This window comes from Lampris incognitus, chromosome 3, assembly GCF_029633865.1.
Source record: "Lampris incognitus isolate fLamInc1 chromosome 3, fLamInc1.hap2, whole genome shotgun sequence".
Lineage (NCBI taxonomy): Eukaryota > Metazoa > Chordata > Actinopteri > Lampriformes > Lampridae > Lampris > Lampris incognitus.
This window is the reverse complement of record NC_079213.1, coordinates 6,398,426-6,422,565: the sequence shown is the minus strand read 5'-3', so window position 1 is coordinate 6,422,565 and position 24,140 is coordinate 6,398,426. Positions and strand designations below refer to the sequence as shown.

General features: G+C 49.3%; 1 protein-coding gene across 2 annotated transcripts in view; it reads left to right on the top strand.

Moving 5' to 3' along the window:
* chst11 (carbohydrate (chondroitin 4) sulfotransferase 11) overlaps positions 1-24,140 on the top strand; it is a 103,307-nt gene that overhangs the window by 66,443 nt on the left and 12,724 nt on the right. For both annotated transcript variants that reach the window (XM_056277311.1, XM_056277309.1), the window contains exon 2: positions 12,108-12,193. In XM_056277311.1, coding sequence (XP_056133286.1) covers positions 12,108-12,193 — 86 coding nt within the window. The remainder of the gene's footprint in view (positions 1-12,107; positions 12,194-24,140) is intronic.

Sequence of the window (24,140 nt, the reverse complement as noted above, 5' to 3'; positions counted from 1 at the left end):
ATGTCAGTTCCTCTCACAGACTCCGGCTGAGGCGGCGGCGGGTGTGGCGCCCGGGGAGGAACGGGGCTTGGTTATGGCGTTGTGTGGTCTCTTTCACTTGTACGTTGTTTTTTTTAAAACTTGATCGGGAAAACGGTAGGCCTCCGAGCTTCCATGGCAAGACACTGCTTAGCTCCTCCCCTCCCCTCCCCTCCCCCCCCATTTTTCTCCCCAGTTGTACTTGGCCAATTACCTGGTTGCTGCTCCACCCCCTCTGCCGATCCGGGGAGGGCTGCAGACTACCACATGCCTCCTCCCATACATGTGGAGTCACCAGCTGCTTCTTGTCACCTGACAGTGAGGAGTTTCACCGGGGGGGGGGGGCGTAGCACATCAGGTGAAAAGAGGCGGCTGGTGACTCCACATGTATCGGAGGAGGCATGTGGTAGTCTGCAGCCCCCCCCTGGATTGGCAGAAGGGGTGGAGTAGCGACCGGGACGGCTTGGGAGATTGGGTTGATTGGACCGGTACAACTGGAGAGGAAAAGGGGGACCCCCCCTCCCAAAAGACGAAGAGGTTGTGACTCTGGGAGAAAAAAAAGCATGCATTAAGTTTGACTATGAAGCACTGTAAGCATCGCCAGTAGGTTGTTGGTCAAATACAGAGAAGGTCTGCTTGTTCTTCTGGAGCTGCAGGGACCACGGCCTCGCCGCTGGGCTGGCCTGCTGTTAAAGGACTGGCATGGCTGAAATGAGAGCATTTCATCTCAGGGATGAGGATGAGGACATTCACAGACATGATGAGGATGAGGTGTTTCGAGGGAGGACGAGGCAGACGGTGCAACTATACGTTTGCTGAAGATGATGGAGTGTGAGTGCTGAATAGTGTGTGTGTGTGTGTGTGTGTGTGTGTGTGTGTGTGTGTGTGTGTGTGTGTGTGTGTGTGTGTGTGATGGTGGAGCACACAGACCAAGTCTTACACCCTGGGTACACACTGGCAACAAGCTGGGCTGCTAGTGTTTAAACTGGCATTGGTAACACTCTGTGCCTCTCTCTCTCTCTCTCTCTGCTTCAAAAAAAATGAGAGAGCGAGAGAGAGAGAGAGAGAGAGAGGGGGGGGGTAATATGGAGGTCTTTTTGGACTGTAGCTCAGTGGAGTATTTGCTCCCTCGTCTTAAAGTCAACAAACGCCTTAAACAGCATCATCTGTGATTGGAGCCGTCGAGTCTCAACTGTGGATGTAAAATTCATTATGGACTCCCCATGGCGCCATGTTCACCTCGCGAGTGAGAAACACTTCCCCACATTGATCCACAAGACGTCTCCACTCCTAACACACTCGGGCTTGTATTTCCAAACATTTTCCACAGTATTATGAATAATGGACCGCCCCACTGACCATCAGTCCATGAAGCAGCACTTGCGATAGTGTTACTTGACCCACACTAAAGGCCTTTACACATCTGGGGCGTTTTCTATGCTCCATCCATCCATCCGTCCATCCATCCATCCGTTATCCGAACCGTTTATCCGGCTAACGTCAATCATCTTTTTCAAAATGTTGTTTTTGTCATTTCACTTACGCCCTGACCCTGACCCTGACCCTGACCCTGAGCCGACAGCAGGATAAGCGGTTTGGATAATGGATGGATGTTCTTGTCTCGAGTACTGGCGAAAAAGCGAAGTAATTTCCCTCCCGAGACGGAAGTTGAGCTTTCTGAGCTTTCGCACCGCGGATAAAGGCATCGACCAATCACGTCGCGCGGAACGGGCGTCAGGAGTCACAACTCCTAACGACAATGGCGGACCTGTCGATTTGTTTCTCTTTCTCGTCACCCTGTGTTGTATGACGGAGGACACAAACATAAAGACAACGAACTGGAGGACAACGTGTGGCGGAGCATCGCCGGACAGCTAGGCTACCGGGACAGCGAGTACTTATGTAGTTCACGTTAGGACGTGTAGCGGTAGTAGCAAGGCAGCCCTTCCCTGACGACCTCGTCGCAGCTTTCCGCTAACAACCCGGGAAAGAAGGCAGATGGCGTCGCCCTTTACAATGGCCGCCTGTGGCCGGAAGCGTGTCTGACTGGGAGTCTTCGGCACTTGAATCCCGCGTAGTCTTTGTGTTGACATATTGAAGCTGATTTGTGAAGGAAAAGAGTAAAGCTGTTCAAAGCCAGGAGTCACAAAGCCAGGAGTCACAAAGTCAGGAGTCACAAAGCCAGGAGTCTCAAAGTCAGGACTCAAAAAGCCAGGAGTCACAAAGTCAGGAGTCACAGAGTCAGGAGTCACAAAGTCAGGAGTCACAAAGTCAGGAGTCACAGAGTCAGGAGTCACAAAGTCAGGAGTCTCAAAGTCAGGACTCAAAAAGCCAGGAGTCACAAGGTCAGGAGTCACAAAGTCAGGAGTCACAGAGTCAGGAGTCACAAAGTCAGGAGTCACAAAGTCAGGAGTCACAGAGTCAGGAGTCACAAAGTCAGGAGTCACAAAGTCAGGAGTCTCAAAGTCAGGAGTCACAAAGTCAGGAGTCACAAAGTCAGGAGTCACAGAGTCAGGAGTCACAAAGTCAGGAGTCACAAAGTCAGGAGTCTCAAAGTCAGGAGTCACAAAGCCAGGAGTCACAAAGTCAGGAGTCACAGAGTCAGGAGTCACAAAGTCAGGAGTCTCAAAGTCAGGACTCAAAAAGCCAGGAGTCACAGAGCCAGGAGTCACAAAGTCAGGAGTCACAGAGCCAGGAGTCACAAAGTCAGGAGTCACAAAGTCAGGAGTGTCAAAGCCAGGAGTCACCAACTCAGGAGTCACAACGCTTTCCTCAGTGTCCGTTAGAGCGATGCAAGCACACGGTCACATGTTTGTGCGCCGATATGTGCATGTGCTGTGTCTTATTCTCCATTTGTGTGTCTGCTTGTGTTTGTGTATGCATGTCTAGTTATGTGTGCGTGTGTGTGTGCTCGTATTGTCGCCAGCGTGTTCTTAATACCTGTCTTCCTGTCATTGGCGGGGAAATGAACCGGCTCCTCTTTCCCGGTGAACTCACCTCACTTCCTAATCCGATAAAAGTCGGGAATCCGGCCAGTTGGGGCAGGTGAGAGGACAGCGAGGAGCTGGTTTCCATGGTTACGGCTCATTTCCCATCAGCCAGCGAGCCAGGTGTTGTTGGGTGACTCTGGATTGACCTTATGTTCCTGTTGGCTAGGTGGGTGGCGAGTGGTCACACGCAGCTCCTGAAGCTCATGTTTGGCACGCTGTTTCACTCCTCCACGGACTGCAGGGATGTGCGTGTGTGTGTGTGTGTGTGTGTGTGTGTGTGTGTGTGTGTGTGTGTGTGTGTGTGTGTGTGTGTGTGTGTGTGTGTGTGTGTGTTCATCCGTGTAGGTATGTGTTTGACGTATTTATGTGCGTATTTGTGAGAGTGTGAGGCTGTATAGGGTGTTTGTGCGCCTGTGTATTTGTGTGCGTAGTACATGAGGGGGTACCTGAGTATGTGTGTGTGTTTGTGTTGCTGTGTGTATATTTTTTAAAGTGTGTGTATTCGTGTGTGAGTGATCGTGGGCATCTGTGTTTCTGTGCAAAGGCGCACGCGTGTCAACGGCATAGGCGGAAATCCCAGCATGGGTGCACACAGAGGAAGTCAGCTGGGCCCGGCCCGTCCAAGACCCGCCATACTTCGATAGGTTCTGAAACGCACATGTTAACCGGTGTGGACCATCACAACGACACGAGCCCGAATGCAGCACAGCTCATTATACATCATGAGAGGTGGTGTTACAGGCACCGAGACGAACTTCAACAGCACCACATAGCCTGACACACACAGCTGACGGATGCAACAGCATCGTTAATCAGGCGTGTGGGTGGATGTACACCGGCCTCAACATGTGAAGTAATGTTAAAAATCACACTTGAGCATCCAGCTGACGTGGCGCTCTATTCCGTTGCCTACCGACACGGGGATCGCCGGTTCGAATCCCCATGTTACCTCCGGCTTGGTCGGGCGTCCCTACAGACACGATCGGCCGTGTCTGCGGGTGGGAAGCCGGATGTGGGGAGGTGACCTGGTTGCTGCACTGGCGCCTCCTCTCTCTCTCTCCGTCTCTCTACCACACGCCTCCTCCCATACATGTGGCGTCGCCAGACGCTTCTTCTCACCTGACAGTGAGGAGTTTCACCAGGGGGACGTAGCGCTTTGGAGGATCACACTACCCCCCCCCCTGAACAGGTGCCCCGAACGACCAGAGGAGGCGCTACTGCAGCGACCAGGACACATACCCACATCCGGCTTCCCGACCGCAGACACGGCCGATTGTGTCTGTAGGGACGCCCGACCAAGCCGGAGGTAACACGGGGGATTCGAACCGGCGATCCCCCGTGTTGCTAGGCAACGGAATAGAGCGCTACCCTGCGGGCGTGCCAGCTTGAGATTAAGATGGCACGGGCACATCCGGGCACACCCGCGGCTGTGTGGTTGATGCATGTCTGCTTTTTGTGCACCGGTGTGTGTGTGTGTGTGTGTGTGCACCGGTGTGTGTGTGTGTGTGTGTGCACCGGTGTGTGTGTGTGTGTGTGTGTGCACAGCTGTGTGTGTGTCTCTTCGTGAGAGAGCGAGAGAATCCCTGTGAGTGGGCTCGACAGTCAAACAAAGGTTATATTACACACAGCAGACCGCAGACAGGATTACTGGCAGATTAGACGGAGCAGCCAGTGTCTGCTGTAATAACATCCAAGTCTGTGTACCTTCGCCGGGGGGCATCAGAGAGTCCAGCAATAAGCAGGCGTAGCTGACGGAGCTGTGTGTGTGTGTGTGTGGTGGGGCAGCATAGGAACTTCACAGTTGAGAGACAAGGAAAGAACCATGCTTTTTCTTGACCCTCCTCTTTACCCCTCACCCCCCCCCCTCTCTCTCCTCCCCTCAGTAACTGTGGCGGTTATGTGTGCGCCTGTTGTGGTACCAAGGAGCGAGGCCGAGAGAGAGAGAGAGAGGAGGCATGAGTGGAAAGGGTCAGCTGTGTGGGGGTTCACACCGGGCATGGGGAGGACTTTCAAACAGGTTTATCTTGGCCCACATCATCGTTAGCGCCGCGCCGGCTGGCTGTTAGCGGATAAATATCACTTTTCTGCCTTACTGAGCCGCTCGCTGTGGCGGAGAGCGATCGGATGCCGGTCCCCCCCCCCCCCCGCCGGGAAGGAATCCACGGTACCCCCACCCCCCGAAAAACCCTCCTCCTCCACCACAATCAGTGTTCACCGCCTTTGTGCTGGAGAACTCCTGCTGTGTGTGTGTGTGTGTGTGTGTCCGGTCTTGTGCCTAATAAGAATAGACCCGTTGCTTCGTTAACGCATTATTGCAGAGGGGGGGGGGGAGAGCGAGAGACAGAGATGCAGAAGAAGGAGAAAGAGGGATGAGACAGGGAGGCCCTCCTTCATGGAGGGAGCAGTAATTGCCTGTTTATATGGTGCACAGTAGGGCGGCGTGCTGGACTGCATTATTGAAGACCAGCTCTTACTGAAGGGGTATCCATCATGCGGCTTGCTTGCATCTGTGTGCAATTGATTTTGTGTGTGTGTGTGTGTGTGTGTGTGTGTGTGTGTGTGTGTGTGTGTGTGTGTGTGTGCACCTGTTTACACGAGTAGCTCTTTGTGCCTTGAGAGTGTGTAGCAGCATCTCGCTCTCTCTCTCTCTCTCTCTCGCTCGCCCGCTCGCCCGGCCTTAGAGAGTTTAAGGTCAGTGCCATCTGTTGCGGCTTGTTACACTAACAAGTGCGCAGCTCGCCCCCCATGGGCGACGTCCATCGGTGGCTCTGTCTCTGGAAGAGACCAGCTGAACGGTCCGGTATTGGAACAGCCCGGCGCCAGTGTGTTTGGGTTTGAACACGGCACATTACTCCTGGTTTTTGATTTCATAGCGTTTAGCAACCCCCCCCCCCCCCCGCTTGCTTAACGACACTGTATAAGATACGAAACTCCCTTTTTTTTGGATTTTGTTTGTTTTGTTTTTTTTATTTTTATCCCTCCCCCCCCTTTTTTTTTCTCCCCACTTATAGCCAGCCAATTACCTCACTCTCTCTGCTCCGCCCCCTCTGCTGATCCGGGGAGGGCTGCAGACGACCACGTGCCTCCTCCCATACATGTGGAGTCGCCAGCCGCTTCTTCTCACCTGACAGTGAGGAGTTTCACCAGGGGGACGTAGCGCGTGGGAGGATCACGCTAGTCCCCCCCCCCCCCGAGCAGGTGCCCCAACCGACCAGAGGAGGCGCTAGTGCAGCGACCAGGACACACACTCACATCCGGCTTCCCACCCGCAGACACGGCCAGTTGAGTCTGTCGGGACGCCCGACCAAGCCGGAGGTAACCTGGGGATTCGAACTACCGGTCCCCATGCTGGTAGGCAACGGAGTAGACCGCCACGCTACTCGGACGTCCGTAAGCTGTGAAACTTTAATGCATATCGGATTGTTTTGGTACCAAAAACAGGATGTAGGGCGAAACAATGTTTTCCCTTTGTCCACTTTGCAGAAGAGTGTGAACCCCTTGACCGGCTCGTCAGGTCGGACCGTCAGACCTGCTTATTCTTCCAGACGTGGCTCCAGATGTTCCCGCAAGCGCTCCCATCTTGCACTTCACAGTGTTTCGTTGTGCCTATTTGGTTTTTCGCGAGCAAACATAAAATGGGAGATTTCTCGTGCGTGCAAACTCGCCTCGTGGATGAACTCCGGATACCGATAACCTGACGGGTTCAACGGACCGCGCTCGAAGCCCCCCGAGCAAGACGGCGAATTCCCAGGAGCTCTGCTCTGCAGCCAAAACCCGGCCTTGACTTGTCTGGACGGCAAAAAGCAGTGAGACAGAATTCCCTGCAGGGATCAATACATTTCCCCTGCAGAGCATCACCTATGTGCAGTCCGTCGGCGGTCATAACACTGGACAGTCCTCTGTGTGTCTGAAACGCAGCAAGTCTCTGAATGTGAAAGAGCGAATAACGGCGCTACGTGCAGCTGTCGCGGCGCACGCCACCGGGCGTCGTACAAAGATGGCGGCGTCCCGTGACGTCGCCGGTGGCCTCTTTTCCACAAACTTTTGGCAGCATCTGAGAGACACGCAGGGTACTGCTCAGTGTTATGGCTGCTAATAAGGTGTTATTCCCACAACGTATCTACTACTACTGCCACTGCTGCTACTACTTTTGGCTGCTCCTCTTAGGGGGCGCCACAGCAGGTCATCCGTTTGTGTCTCTTCCTGTCCTCTGCATCCTCCTGTGTCACACCAGCCACCTGCATGTCCTCCCTCACCACATCCATTGGCGGCACGGTTGTCCAACCTTGGGGGGGGGGGTCATCCCAGGTCGTCCTCTGTGTGGAGTTTGCATGTTCTCCCCGTGTCTGCGGCGGGTTTTCTCCGGGTGCTCCGGTTTCCCCCCACCATCAAAAAGACACGCATGTTAGGGTTAATACTCCTGTCTGTGCCCCTGAGCAAGGCATGGCGAGGCCAACTGGGGTTGGCCTCCAGGTGCTGCACGGCGGCTGCCCACTGCTCCTAGCTACACGGCTAGGATGGGTTAAAGGGAGAGCATAATTTCCCCTTGGGGATCAACAAAGCGTCTCCAAATCAAATCAAAACCTCCTCTTTGTCCTCCCTCTTCTCCTCTTCCCTGGCAGCTCCATATTCGGCATCCTTCTCCCAATATACCCAGCGTCTCTCCTCCACACATGTCCAAACCATCTCAGTGTATGTTGTGGACATTCCCACAGTGTGTTTGTGTGTATATACACTACCGTTCAAAAGTTTGGGATCACCCAAACAATTTTGTTTTCTCCATGAAAAGTCACACTTATTCACCACCATATGTTGTGAAATGAATAGAAAATAGAGTCAAGACATTGACAAGGTTAGAAATAATGATTTGTATTTGAAATAAGATTTTTTTTACATCAAACTTTGCTTTCGTCAAAGAATCCTCCATTTGCAGCAATTACAGCATTGCAGACCTTTGGCATTCTAGCTGTTAATTTGTTGAGGTAATCTGGAGAAATTGCAAAAACAGGCTCTAATCAGAGTAGAAAAAGAAGTGGGAGGCCGCGTTGCACAACTGAGCAAGAAGATAAGTACATTAGAGTCTCTAGTTTGAGAAACAGACGCCTCACAGGTCCCCAACTGGCATCTTCATTAAATGGTACCTGTTAGAGCCTGTTTGTGCTGTCCTCTGAAGGGAGTAGTACACACCGGTGTAGGAAATCTTCAATTTCTTAGCAATTTCTCGCATGGAATAGCCTTCATTTCTAAGAACAAGAATAGACTGTCGAGTTTCAGATGAAAGTTCTCTTTTTCTGGCCATTTTGAGCGTTTAATTGACCCCACAAATGTGATGCTCCAGAAACTCAATCTGCTCAAAGAAGTGCCCATCCAACCAATCCAACTTGTGGGAGCTGCTTCTGGAAGCGTGGGGTGCAATTTCTCCAGATTACCTCAACAAATTAACAGCTAGAATGCCAAAGGTCTGCAATGCTGTAATTGCTGCAAATGGAGGATTCTTTGACGAAAGCAAAGTTTGATGTAAAAAAAATCTTATTTCAAATACAAATCATTATTTCTAACCTTGTCAATGTCTTGACTCTATTTTCTATTCATTTCACAACATATGGTGGTGAATAAGTGTGACTTTTCATGGAAAACACGAAATTGTTTGGGTGATCCCAAACTTTTGAACGGTAGTGTATATATTACACTCACAAAGACAATGTGGAAAATCAGGACTGTTTCCCGTTAAGTCCTCATCGCTGGGTCGTTTTCCGCGCCAACGATCCCATACTGTTCTTCAGCATCTTCTCATCCTGTGTAATTGCAGAGAGTGTGTTTCTGGGCACAGAGTCCAAGAGGTGTGCGTGTGTGTGTGTGCATGTGTGTGTGTGAGTGTGTGTGTCGGGGATTGTATTGGCTCATACCGCTGCGAAAGTGCCGCCAGCTGCTACCCTGTGTTGGGCTGTGTAGAGAGCTGAGTTGGAGCCAAACAAACACTAATCTGTCCCTGTGTCCTTGGCATTAAGTGGATGGTCTCTTCATTTTTTCTTCTTCTTCTTCTTCTTTTAAGTCTCTCTGACTCTGTTTGGTCGATTGTTCAAATGTGTGTTTCCCCAACACGGGGGACCTGGCGGGGACCAATTGGGGGTCATTGACGGGGTTGGACTTGGGTCAGCAGCACTATCAGGAGGAGCTGCATTTTCCCCGGATGCTAGCTTTCTCAATACTGAATCATTTCAAAAGATTCCTGCTCCCCATCGCTCAGTTGGGCTCCTAACGATAGGAAATTTGGGCTTAAAATTTGAATTTTCCTAGACATGTAGGTCAGGTGAGTCGGCCATAAGTTGTCCCTGGGTGTGAATGTGTGGGCCCTGTGATGGCCTAGCAGCCTGTCCAGGGTGTCTCACCGCCTGCCGCCCAGTGACTGCTGGGATATGTTCCAGCATCCCGCAACCCCAGTGGGGATAAGAGGCTTGGATAATGGCTGGATCACTCCTGTATAACAGCAGTATTTCCGTGTCTCGGTCATTCAGCTGAAACCATGTTAGCTCGGGTCTAAGCTCACTGTCCTGGTTTCAGAATCACTCATTGGTGCTTGTCCTCCTTGCCTCAGCCCATCCTCCTCGTCCCCTTTAAATATCCAACTTCAAAAAATGCAAAGCTGCCAAAAATCTTTAATAGAAAAATAAAATAAAGTCAAATGACCGTCTGTGATGAACAACAGCGGTGCCGTAAGGGAGGGCAGGACAATTCCCAGGGCCCCACAAAATACCAGAACATAAGTCAAAAACCTTTTGTGCCTCAGTTGTTGAAAATTGTTATTAATGGACTGTTTCGTGATCAGTACATTAATAAAACTAAGGGTTTACTGTTTGGTTTCTTATTTTTGGGTAAAGCTGTCCAGACAGCCTCAAGGCCACAACGCGCTGAAAGCGACGTGTCATTTGATGCTCCTGTGGCACACTGCAGGCATCGGATTTGAAAGGCCAACACCACAGAACCAGCAGTATTTTAGGAAAAGGTTGCTATTTATATGTAGGCAGGCACTAGTTTGTATGCCTTTATAGATACCCCCCATTAATTTTCTATACATTTCTATTTGAGTAGCCTATAACATTACAGCTGGGGGACAAGCAATGATGCCAGCTGCAATGAGAGTCATAGTTCCTGTCAAGACCCGGCCTTCAAAATTCATACTTTAAAAACAGGCTCAGTATGGAAATATCTTGTCAATATATTTGTTATATGTGTATTTGTTTATTATTACTATTATTATTTATTTCTCTAATAAAATATTGTCCTCTGGGGAAATATCCCTACCTTTTTATTCCTTTTAGCTCTGTCCCAACAGGTACTGTGGCTGCAGAACAAACAGCTTTGGTTGCTGCCTCCTTACTTGATGCTCCCAAATCAAAACAAGGTTGAGGTAGAGGTGTCAAGGCAGTTTGACACGCCTCACGGCGCTTTTGGTGCATGTTCTGCCATTTAAAACAATAGGTGCCAGGGCGTCCAGGTAGCGTAGTGGTCTATTCTGTTGCCTCCCAACACGGGGATCGTCGGTTCGAATCCCCGTGTTACCTCTGGCTTGGTCGGGCGTCCCTACAGACACAATTGGCCGTGTCTGCGGGTGGGAAGCCGGATGTGGGTATGTGTCCTGGTTGTTGCACTAGCGCCTCCTCTGCTCAGTCGGGGCGCCTGTTCGAGTGGGAGGGGGAACTGGGGGGAATAGCGTGATCCTCCCACGCGCTACATCCCCCTGGTGAAACTCCTCACAGTCAGGTGAAAAGAAGCGGCTGGTGACTCCACCTGTATCGGAGGAGACATGTAGTAGTCTGCAACCCTCCCCGGATCAGCACGGGGGGTGGAGCAGTGACCGGGACAGCTCAGAAGAGTGGGACAATTGGCCGGATACAATTGGGGAGAAAAAGGGGGGGGGGAGAAATGCCACAGGATTCACTGGGAAAGCCATTTCAGCATACCTGCATTATACAAAGGCAAGACATGGAAGAGCGAAGTGCCGTATGCATGACAAATTCTCAGAAGAAGAAGGCACACAGAGACTGCTCCCTGAAGTGGAAGAATCTTCCACATTCTGTGGTGGCTAGTTAGCAGTGGTGCTGACTATCAGTTGCAGAAAAAGTTACCACCAGAAGTTGAGAAAAATAGAGCTCTCTTGCAGAGAATCCTAGACACTACACTGCAGTTGGCATCGAGGAATTTACCTTTCAGGGGTAAAACCCAAGACTTGATGAGTGCGGCAGAATGTGATAGAAAAATGCTCTCCCTCTTCCCTTGGGTGGTGCATTGCCCGATCGCCATAAGAAGCGTCAGCATTGGGCTCTTGGGTAGTAGGGCCAGCGATAGTTAGTCCCCATGAACTCCTACCATGCAGCCCCTTCCCCAACGAAAAAAATCGAACAGGAATGGACAGTCAAAGGGGGAAAGCAACCGCTAGGAAGCAAAAGGAAACTAGCTAAGATGTTTTGATGGTTGTGGATTCCAATAAAATAGACAATTTTCCTCTTTTGTTACCTTCTTTACCGTTAATTATATCTCTCGGGTCAAACGTAAATGAGTCCTAAACAAAAAACATGGCTGTGCACCTTTCTCTGTGCATTGTACTTGGATGAGAGTGAGCGTCTCCCTCTAGAGGAGGCCCGTCTGTTCTGACGTGGCAACATTAACATATCTCTTAGAGAGGGTATCACAGTCTTGCATCAAATAATGCATTCTGCTGTATACAAAATACTGCCTGCATGTTTGCACAGTATTGCACACGTTTAATTTTTCCACTGTCAGTAAATATTGGAGTGCAAGAGACCTGCAAGCTGGAAAATTTAAGTTATTGAAAGCTATGGGTCCAGTGGGTTCTAGAGGTGTGGATTTCTGCAGTTGTTTTTTGTTTCGGGGGGAGGGGGGCAATTTGCTACCATTTAACGGGGCCCATCCTTAGCAACGCCCCAGATCAACAACATATCTATCATGCCGGTTCTGTGGTTCCAAGTGTTCCCCTTCGACCCGTTGCTTTTCTGTGTTTTTCCTCTTGGCTTGGTGACTGAAAGGTCTCCAGGTCCCGTCAGCGCTTCTGTGACACTTTCTGTCTCTTCTGGTTTGCAGTCATGCGAAGAAACCCTTTCGTGGTGGATGGCTGCTGTAGGAAAGGATCCCGCAACGCCTTGCAGGAGCTCTACAATCCAACACAGGTAGGATGCTGATATTTTACACTTCTCTCTCTCTCTCTCCCTCTCTCCCTGTCCCTCTCTCCCTCTCTCCCTCTCTCCCTCTCTCCCTGCCCGTCTCTCTCCTCAGCTGTTCATATCTGTTCTCTCCTCCTGTCCCAGCTGCAAGGACTCTGACTCAGCAGGGTGACCGAAGGCAATCATAAGCCTTGACCCTGGCTGGCTTAAGTGTAATATTCCCCCTTGCCTAGAAGTTGTGTGTGTGTGTGCATGTACATATCTCAGTGTTGCTTCATGTGTATACATGTGGATGTGTGTGTATCTGTGTGTGTGTGTGTGTACCTGTTTTTAGCCTCTCCATTCCCAAATCTGGAATCTACTCTCTGTCTCTGGAGAATGAGACATGTGTGCCTTGCGTGTCACTGTCAGGGTAACCAAATACTGACTGCCCTTTCCACCACCATTTTTCTCTTTCCCCCCCCAGCAAGGGGCAAAAGCATAATGGGCTGCGCTCAGTCCGGCCGCTAAGGGTGCGTTGAGATCCCCGGACGATACAGGCAGCTTCCTGTCAGCTCCAAAATGAGAGTGAAGGGTAACAGATGCAAACGACGGCCGCCTCTCATCGGTCAGGGTGTCTGTTCAGGGAGGGAGGGGGAACTGGGGGGAATAGCGTGATCCTCCCACGTGCTACGCCCCCCTGGTGAAACTCCTCATTGTCAGGTGAAAAGAAGCGGCTGGCGACTCCACATGTATCGGAGGAAGCATGTGGTAGTCTGCAGCCCTCCCCGGATTGGCAGAGGGGGTGGAGCAGCAACTGGGCAACTGGGTTGACTCGGAAGAGTGGGGTAATTGGCCAAGTACAGTTGGGGGGGGGAGGGGAAACACCCCCCCCAAAAAAAAACAATGGTATGTAGATGACAACACCTGTATTATGTGATTGGCTAAATTAAAACACAAAGTAAGTGATGACAGAGGGAGTTGTAAGCAACAGAACGTTGACTTCTTAACAGTGCCAGCAAGGGTGAGGCTCAGTTTCTACCCTGCCAAGGTGAAGTGAAGGTGCATCAGCCATGTTTAAGAAAAGGGTATGTTACCTCAGCTTTCAGAACAGGGTGTCAGGTTTAGTTATTTTTTCTAGGCTCATGTGTTTCCATAGCTTATCTAGACGGGCTTTGGATGAAAGGCAGGTGGGAAACCTTGTGATGGATTGCTTAACCTTGTCTTGATGCATGCTCAATAATCCAGGTAAGAAAATCAAAGAAAGCTGAATACAAGAAAGAATACAAGAATACAAGAAAGCTGATACAACGTTTATTGAGCTGTGGGAGATAAAAACCCCGGACGAGCAGTGGGATGACCTATAAACTCAACACGGACGGGTCGGGCTTGAACCCAGGACCCTTTTTTTGGTGAAGCCAAAACGTCAATATGCTTATCAGATTGATGCCTACATCAGATAGACAATACATCTCTTTCCAAAACGGGTACACAGGCGGTGTCCTGGTGGTCCAATGAGATCAGAGCACACCATCTTGCGCCCGATCACATCCTCCAACCTGAACTTCCTGTCTCTCTCCTCTATCCCGTCGAAACGCTTTAAAAATTGATAAAGATCTTTCCCCTCCCCCCTTTTCTCCCCAATTGTACCCGTCCAATTACCCCACTCTCCCGAGCCTTCCCGGTCTCTGCTCCACCCCCTCTGCTGATCCGGGGAGGGCTGCAGACTACCACACGCCTCCTCCGAGGCATGTGGGGTCACCAGCCGCTTCTTTTCACCTGACAGTGAGGAGTTTCGCCAGGGGGACGTAGTGCGTGGGAGGATCACGCTACCCCGCCCCCCCGACCAGGCACCCCGATCGACCAGAGGAGGCGCTAGTGCAGCGACCAGGACACATACCCACCCGCAGACAGGGTCAATTGTGTCTGTAGGGACGCCCGACCGAGCCGGAGGTAACGCGGGGATTCGAACCGGCGAGCCCCGCGTTGGTAGGCAACGGAATAGACGGCCACACCACCCAGATGCCTGCGTATCCGGGTTTCTAATAATGTACTCTACTGTAAACACACTTCAAATAACCCGTCCTCCTTCTCTAAGCTGTGTTTCCGATGGTGGAAATGACGTCCCACAGCACCAGCGCAGAGGATTCTATGGACGGTGAGCAGGAGAACACCGATTTCTGTCAATATAGGACACAATCAGGACTTTATTGCTTCGGTCCGCTCCATTACTCATTAGTACCGATTGCACGTGCAAAAAAACCCATCAGTGAAATTTCCCGTCAAGCGCTGGGTGTTTTTCCAGGTAGCGGCCGTGAGCGGGACGGCGTCTGCTTCCAAAGTTGCTCTTGCGATAGCGTTTTGTCTTTGCCGGCAGCCTGTCAAGCCTGGATGCAGGAGGACACTGCTGGAGGTGATAGCATCAGTGATGAATAGCGCCCGCTCTTCCTCCTCCTCCCCCTTCCATCTTTCATCATTCTCCGTCCCGCAATTTATCACTTACTGTCGGCCATGTTTTTCCTCCTGCCGCTCCCCTCCCCCGTCCATCCGTCCGTCTCGCTATCTATACGTCTGTCTATCAGTCGAACCTCTCCCCGCGGTTTCTTTCTCCCCCACCTCTGCTCCCCTTCTCTCTCTTGCTGGTTTATTGCTTGGTAGTTTTTCAGAAGTATTCTGGGAGTTTTCACTGGTAGCCGGGTAGCTAAGATTAGACCAGGTGTGTGGACACACCGTAAACCATGAATAGATTAACATTCCACTGGGAGGAGTTTTCATCCCACATATTCCCCCTCATGTAAAGCCTCATTGATATCCTTCTGTGTGTGTGTGTGTGTGTGTTGGTGGGGGGGGGTGTTACTGTTGCCAGTGTAAACTTCAGTAGGGTGCCTGTGGTTAGTGGTTAAGACGTGTGTGTGTGTGTGTGTGTTGATGTGACACGACCCCCTCCGGAGTCTTGCACACAACAGCACAAGGTCCCGCCTCCGGCAGCCCAGACCCTCCAATCCCCGAGCTCCCGGCGGACCATGTGACGGCCTCCGAGGTTAACGGGAGGCGAGGGACAAGGTGTCTTTGAGGCCAGGAATTTCACACAGATCCTTTTTAAAGTCTCTGGAGGGAGAACACTACATTCCTGGGTAGACACGAACTCGACGGCCTCCGCTCACGGGCGTCAGTGTCCCCGTCCCGATCCGAATCTGTTTATCTGCCGGGTCCTACGAATGAAGAGAGGTCTGATGTCAGATCTGATCGCCCGTACAGGAAAGAGAGAACTTGTCCCCCCCCCCCCCCCATTTTTATTTTTACTCTCCGACGGGGAAATAATAATCTTCCCCTTCCAGTGGAAAGGAGCTGGGCTGCAGTGAATGCCGGTTGCGCCACAGAGACAAGTGGCATCATAATACAGTCGTCATTACCATGGCAGCCGCTGCCTCACAGCTAAACTGCTGATTCAGAGTTATGAGGTTTCTTCAGACATGGAAAGCGAGTTTTTTTTCTTCTCCTTACTTTCCCTTAAAAGATTTCCTTACTTTTCCCGGAGAGAAGTTAATGCAGATTTCTGTTGCCTTGCCCTGCGGCGGGGCCTCTGCAGGGATGAACGTTAGCAGGTATTCTAAGCAGTAATTGAGGTTAATATGAGTTCATGTGAGAGTGTAATGCTCATAGTTTGTGAATGCGTTTGGTTGTGTGTGTGTGCGTGCCAGAAGATAAAACCTCTCATGTACGCCTCAGGTATCGAGCCAAATCCCCAATTCCTTCTTTCTAGTGTGAATCTAGAGGGTGTAGTGAGGTACTTGAGGCAGCAGTGTGTGCACATGTGTTTATACGAGTGTGTCTTCATGTGTGTGTGTGTGTGCATGGGCGTCTTAATGCACAGGCTTACTGGGACTTCAGGGCCTGGGCTCTGACCGAGGACCAGCGGCCTCACGAGACATGTTTTCCCAGGCAGGATGTCGGTGTCTTTTAACCAACTTCGTGATGCACTTTTGCACATAGAACAAGGATTCCTTAGTGGGGGGGGGGGGGGGCTTCGAGACAGCCGTAGCCCCAAGGCCTAAAGCAATGCTAAGAATGCCAACTTTAGTGGGTGTCCGGGAAGCATAACGGTCTATTCCGTCGCCTACCAACACGGGGATCGCTGGTTCGAATCCCTGTGTTACTTCCGGCTTGGTCGAGCATCTCTACAGACACAGTTGGCCGTGTCTGTGGGTGGGAAGCCGGATGTGGGTGGGTGTCCTGGTCGCTGCACTAGCGCCTCCTCTGGTCGGTCGGGGCAGAGGGGGAACTGGGGGGAATAGCGTGATCCTCCCAGACGCTACTACGTCCTCCTGGTGAAACTCCTCACTGTCAGGTGAAAAGAAGCGGCTGGCGACTCCACATGTATGGGAGGAGGCATGTGGTAGTCTGCAGCCCTCCCCCGGATCAGCAGAGGGGGCGGAGCAGAGACCGGGACGGCTCAGAGCGGGGTGATTGGCCGGGTACAGCTGGGGAGAAAAGGGGGAGGGGCTATGCCAACAGCGACATACACATCGACTCAATCAGCTGAGATGGGAACGTACCAAAAATCTTGCCTTTACCTGCCTTCACAATTCCTTCAGTAGCACATCATCAGTAGAGTAAAGTGATCTTCGGTGTCGAAATACCAAGTGAGACCGGGACTCGTTGGCCACAAGCGTTACCAGCGATCCACCACAGGGGAAATAAACGATGAAGAGTCAGGGGAAAGCGCAAGAATACGACCTAAAGGTGAGAGACAGCCTTTGAGAAGAGTTTGTAGGTGGCTTTGACCAAAACGAATGAGGCTTCTTTTACCCAGAAAGTTGAATCAGTTCACCCGGACACACCGTTTACTGGGAGAAACGTGTCGCCACTCTTCCGTCTCCGCTGACTGCGGGTATCCCCGACCTTATGCAGGCGGATTTTTCCCAGAGAGGGGAACAAAAGCTTATAGCACCTGGTTTTCCTGGGCGGTCTCCCATCCAAGTACGAACCAGGCCCGACCCTGCTTAGCTTCCGAGATCAGGCGTTCTTTTTTTTGTTTGCTATCAAAATAATCAAATCGCATAATATACATTGCTGCAGTCATCTCTCATATACACTTGCAACATTTACTCCATGGAAGTGGAGAGTTTCTAGAGTACCACATGTAGGTGCATTTTAACAGTTAAACTTCAAAATGCCCTCGTCATCAGTGTCTGTCACGCTGCCTTGTTTCACAGACACATTTTCAAATAAGTCGTTTTCGAAGTATTTGGGCGTCATGAAAACACAAGATTTAAATAGTATGCAAACATTAAGTCTCTTATCCTCTTAAGTCTCTTATCCCCAGAATGAGCGAAATTCCTCCTGCTCCAAATTGCACGACTAAGTATAAAGTTCATTAAAATTAATTGCTGCCATTTTGTTTTTCACAAACACCAAACACAAAAATTATTTCCCAATCATTTTCATCTGTTGTCCCTTTCATCCAACTTTGTTTTGTCAGCCTTCCTATTTTCCTGGGGTTGTTTTACAGCGTTTCAGGGTTGGATTTATTGTGTAGATTCTGTTGTGTTTCCATATGAAGTCCAACGTTTCACACTGGGTCCTATTACATTTGACATTCAGATTTTCTCATATTTTCTTTACATTTGTTTAGACGTTTTCTTGGCCGTACTCCTTCGGACTTTCCAACAAAATCGTGTGTGTAATTTCACTTTCGTATTACTTGTGTTTTTCTTAACACCGTCACATTCGACCAAAAGATCAGACCAACCACGCTTTACCAACTTAGCCGTCTGCTTCTCGTTCATAGGAGCCCATTTTTCAGGAACACTTGTTTGGACATTTTCTAAAACACCGTCTACTGTTGATCTTCTGACATCATCGTCCCGTCCTGGTACCCGCTCATGCATCGCCCCGCGAGGTAGAAACCCTGGGACAAGCTCACAGCATCCCTCATCTGGCTCGCTCCTGCTGACACGAGCAATTCGTTGCAGAGCGTTTCCCCATTTTCAACTTTTGGATATAGAAAAATAGACTGTTCAATTATCTGATTTATATCTTCACAGTCATATATCACTTTTTTTTTTTTTTACAAATTCTGCCCAGACACCACACAACTCTGATAGAATAATGGGACTGTAGCTGCAAAGCCCTTCCCAGACATGAAAAAGCCTTCACCACGACCTCCACTTTTATATAGATAATGCTAATATTTATAATGTATAGCCTGAGAGCAGGATAAGCGGTTTGGCTAATGGATGGAGATATATACACTACCGTTCAAAAGTTTGGGATCACCCAAACAATTTCGTGTTTTCCATGAAAAGTCACACTTATTCACCACCATATGTTGTGAAATGAATAGAAAATAGAGGCAAGACATTGACAAGGTTAGAAATAATGATTTTTATTTGAAATAAGATTTTTTTTACATCAAACTTTGCTTTCGTTAAAGAATCCTCCATTTGCAGCAATTACAGCATTGCAGACCTTTGGCATTCTAGCTGTTAATTTGTTGAGGTAATCTGGAGAAATTGCACCCCACGCTTCCAGAAGCAGCTCCCACAAGTTGGATTGGTTGGATGGGCACTTCTTTGAGCAGATTGAGTTTCTGGAGCATCACATTTGTGGGGTCAATTAAACGCTCAAAATGGCCAGAAAAAGAGAACTTTCATCTGAAACTCGACAGTCTATTCTTGTTCTTAGAAATGAAGGCTATTCCATGCGAGAAATTGCTAAGAAATTGAAGATTTCCTACACCGGTGTGTACTACTCCCTTCAGAGGACAGCACAAACAGGCTCTAACAGGTACTATTTAATGAAGATGCCAGTTGGGGACCTGTGAGGCGTCTGTTTCTCAAACTAGAGACTCTAATGTACTTATCTTCTTGCTCAGTTGTGCAACGCGGCCTCCCACTTCTTTTTCTACTCTGGTTAGAGCCTGTTTGTGCTGTCCTCTGAAGGGAGTAGTACACACCGGTGTAGGAAATCTTCAATTTCTTAGCAATTTCTCGCATGGAATAGCCTTCATTTCTAAGAACAAGAATAGACTGTCGAGTTTCAGATGAAAGTTCTCTTTTTCTGGCCATTTTGAGCGTTTAATTGACCCCACAAATGTGATGCTCCAGAAACTCAATCTGCTCAAAGAAGTGCCCATCCAACCAATCCAACTTGTGGGAGCTGCTTCTGGAAGCGTGGGGTGCAATTTCTCCAGATTACCTCAACAAATTAACAGCTAGAATGCCAAAGGTCTGCAATGCTGTAATTGCTGCAAATGGAGGATTCTTTGACGAAAGCAAAGTTTGATGTAAAAAAAATCTTATTTCAAATACAAATCATTATTTCTAACCTTGTCAATGTCTTGACTCTATTTTCTATTCATTTCACAACCTATGGTGGTGAATAAGTGTGACTTTTCATGGAAAACACAAAATTGTTTGGGTGATCCCAAACTTTTGAACGGTAGTGTATATATATATATTTAATAATAATAACAGATATGTTAAGGTCATTAATGGTGTGGTTGCATTTGGCCTTGACATCTTGTTGCATAGAAGCTTTGTTTTTCTCTTGTCTTTTGCTGAGACATCTCTGATCACTATTTGGCGGGTTACTTTATATGTGTAATGCCCCTCTTGGCAAATTTGTAGTTCCTGATATTGAGCTATACAAATAAAATTGACTTGACTTTCTCTTTGACTTCTCTCATCTTCTGACCCAGCTAATAGCCGCCTCACCTTCGGTTCTCCTCCTGGGTGATTTTAATATCCACACTGACTTTGATTTGACTGACTGTAAATCTCTAACTGCTACAACGCTTCAGCTCAACACAACATATCAACTTCCCCACTCAGCCATGGCCACATCCTGCGTTTGGTCTGCTCCACAGGTCTCACAGTACATCAGCTTTCCAGCCTCAACCTTTTCCAGCCTCAACCTTTTCCAGCCTCAACCTTTTCCAGCCCCAACCTTCATATCCATGACCATGGACACTGACATCCTTAGCCCCTGCAGAACCAGGACTCTTAATGGGGGGGGGGGCTAAAGTAATGTGGCGCCGATGTACATGTGTGTGTAAATACTTCTCATGCTCCCTTCCACCTTTACCATCCCTCTCAGCATTGGTCTTCCGGTATCTGAGGTTAGGATTATGCCGGTGGGGAGCAGGGAAGACTGGCACGGACTTGACAGAGACGTCACACTTTTCATGTGGAGCCAGAAACCCGTCTCCGGCTAATTCAGCCATAATACCTGGAAGTTACCTTGAGACACCAGGGAAAAAAGGTGTGTGGAGAGATTTAAGGTGTGTGTGTGTGGGTGGGTGGGGGGTGGGGGATGGGGGGTGGGGGGGATAAATCACCGACCGCTTGGAGACAGAGATTTGAGAAGGGCTTTGCTTACACTCTCTCTCTCTCTCTCTCTCTCTCTCTCTCTCTCTCTCTCTCGCTTCTTTCTTTCTCTCTCCCGTTAATACCATTTCTCTCACCTTTGACCTGCGGGAATGACGTAGGGGAGATGGAGAAGAGACGAATGGATTTAGAAAGAGGAGCGCTGCTCTCTCTCTCTCTCTCTCTCTCTCTCTCTCTCTCTCTCTCTCTCTCTCTCTCTCTCTCTCTCTCTCTCTCTCTCTCTCTCTCTCTGTCCGCCTCTTAACATCCCTCTCTATAAGGTAAACACAAACCATACAAAGACAAAACATAGCCAGATTTTTAGAAGTGAAAAATTCTCTCTCGCTCCTTTTTCTCCTTGTTTCTCACAGAGAGACGGGAGGCAAGTGTAGTGGAAGTATGTGACGAGTGAAACCCACTATTCCTTGTTCTCTCTCTCTCTCTCTCTCTCTCTCGCTCTCTCTCTCAGTCTCTATCATCTCTCTCTCTCTCTCTCTCTCTCTCTCAGTCTCTATCATCTCTCTCTCTCTCTCTCTCTGTCTCTATCATCTCTCTCTCTCTCTCTCTCTCTCTCTCTCTGTCTCTATCATCTCTCTCTCTCTCTCTCTCTGTCTCTATCATCTCTCTCTCTCTCTCTCTCTGTATCATCTCTCTCTCTCTCTCTCTCTCTCTGTCTCTATCATCTCTCTCTCTCTCTCTCTCTCTCTCTGTCTCTATCATCTCTCTCTCTCTCTCTCTCTCTCTCTCTCTCTCTCTCTCTCTCTCTGTCTCTATCATCTCTCTCTCTCTCTGTCTCTATCATCTCTCTCTCTCTCTCTCTGTCTCTATCATCTCTCTCTCTGTCTCTCTCTCTCTCTCTGTCTCTATCATCTCTCTCTCTCTCTCTCTCTCTCTCTCTGTCTCTATCATCTCTCTCTCTCTCTCTCTCTCTCTCTCTCTCTCTCTCTCTCTCTCTCTCTCTCTCTCTCTCTCTCTCTCTCTCTCTCCATCCATCCATCCATCCATCCATGATACCCTGTTCAGAGAGATATCCATAGTGAGTGAACCGCCTGTGTGTGTACGAGGAGACAAAATACTTGCTTTTTTTTACTTTCTCAAATTGCCTGAAAGGAGGAAGAGACAGGAGGGAGGGTTGATGTGTGTTGTGTGTGTGTGTTGTGTTGTGTGTGTTGTGCGTGTGCGAGGAGAGCGAGAGCGTGCGAGACTTTCACGGTTGCGGAGGAACGCTAACGTGCTTTGTCATTATCCTGTCTCTGGCGCTTTAATTATAATCTCTTTTTTTCCTCTCTCGAGATACCGCTCAAGAAAATACTTAATGCTAACACGCACACACATCTGCACACACATCTGCACACACCAGCGCACCCTTATAAGTGCACACAGGCGTGCAATACAGTGAACACACACATGCACGCAGGTATTTGTGTGTCGAGAGGCATCAGGACGCTAACATACAGGCAAAAAAAGTCCCACACACACACACACACAGACACACACACACACTACAAATTGCTAGCCAGCTATCGGTGCAGCGTTGTGCTATTCTTGTCATGTTTTCCGTAAACCCCCCTTCAGCATAAATCATACAGGATGAAGGGAAAAGCTTTGTGTGTGCGTTGTGTGTGTGTGCGGTGTAGTTAAGCATAGATTTTGTCTCCGACGGTCCTTCCACTGGGAAGCAGGCCGTTCTCGGCTAACAGGTTTAGAGTTACAGACGGGGAGAGCGAGAGAGAGGCGTGCCAAGGTATAAGATGTCCCAGCGGTTGTTAAGATTTCTATGCGCGCCCCCCCCTCCCCTCCCCTCCTCCCCCCTTCAAGGCAAAGCACATATGCTAAGCCCCTGCTGGCAAGGGCGCTTCTCCGCTCGAGTGCCTTTGAACAAAACACCTGACCTCCGTCAGCTGACGCTCCTCAGCTGACGCGGTGCCCTGATCTCTCTGGGATAGGGGGCGTGAGGACCGGGGTACAGGCAAGCAAGGAGAGAGTTTTCGAAAAAGGGGGGGACCGACAGAGCGTCTCTCTCATCCGGGTGTTTGTGTGCCCATGCCTGTTGGCAGAGCCCGGGGGAACTTCCTGTTTTCTGCCCCCGCTGGCAGAGACAGTGTGCCCATTCACCGGCAGCTTCTCACCGCGGTGCCCTTACACGACGTTCGGCGGAGAAATCGTGAAACGGTCGTTTCGAAAGTCGGGACAGAAATTGAAACTCTTGATATCGCTTATTACTTCGGTGGTCACACCATTTCACTTTTCCTCCTTTTGAAGGAGCGCCGTCTATTTCAGCTTCTCTCAGCAGTTTTTATTTTTTATTTTTACTGATACTGACGATGTAATCAGACATACGTTTACATACAGCCAATCGGATCAAATCATCAAACTGTAAAAGCCCGCCCACCCTTACTTGTACTTGTCACTCAAAGTTCAGCTCATGAATATTGATGAGGACGGCACCACTCCCTCACAGTTCTTGAGGTCCATCCATTTTCCAAGCCGCTTGGAACCCAGTTTCCCCTCGGGGATGAGTAAAATGTTCTGATTCTGATTCTCCTAATTAGGGTGGCAGGGTGCTGGAGCCTGTCCCGGCAGTCACTGGGCTTTCACTGTTCTTCATTCACTCAGTTCTCTAGTCATTGTTCTTGAGATCAGTTATGGATAATGGTATAAACAGTGGTCATTTTACAAATGAAAATTTGTTGCCCAATGTTGTGTTATGCCGTGTTCAAGTTGTTAGACGTGAAAAGTCAAATCTGATTACTGATTTCAGTCGGATTTCTCAGTTTTGGGCCATGGTAGCTCAGCTATGTTGATCTGATCACCGCGTTCCTGGTGTGAGGAATGCTCAAGATCTTTCCTATACATCTCCCCCCGTCTCCCTCAACCAGAACTATCCTGTCTCTCTTCTTATCTGTCAAAATGAAGTGTGATACTGCCAAAAACCAACATGCTGAGGCCTTTGAGCAGGACACCGAACCCGTACCTTCTTAGTGCAGCTGCCTCATGGTCAACGGTCATGTGGCATGTATTGGTTATGTGTTGGTCATCTTCCATTGGCAGACAATGGAAGAAGAAGCATGTGACTCGAGTAGAGGACTTGCGGTTGTTGTCGTCGTTCGTGTTTCAGTGGCGTGGTATCAGGATGAAATGTGGATATTGACATACCACGAGACACAATTTTGTTGTCTGAATCAATGATAACGAAAATCTATTACCTCAAGTTTCTCCCAAAAAGAGGTCCGAGTTATTTGTGGGATTACTACTCCAAAACTAGTTTTGCTATACTTTGCATCAACAACCGGTTCAGTGTGACTAACCTCAGAGCTCTGGATTCATAAACATGGCATTTTTGCATGTGTAAGCAGAATTTCCCCTCGGGGATGAATGAAGTATTCTGATTCCGATACACATCCAGGGACTGCTTGTATGAAGGGGTTTCCGGGCTAAGCCCTCCCTGTCTTTTACAACAAAAATGAGAAAATTATTGTTGTTTTAAATGTTGGTGGAGCCCGGAGTAAGCAACAGCACCGAATAATCACAAGAAAAACACAGGATATATCTAAGTGGGCTTATGTTTTACAGCCCAAACACAGTAGCATCAGCCCCCATTCATC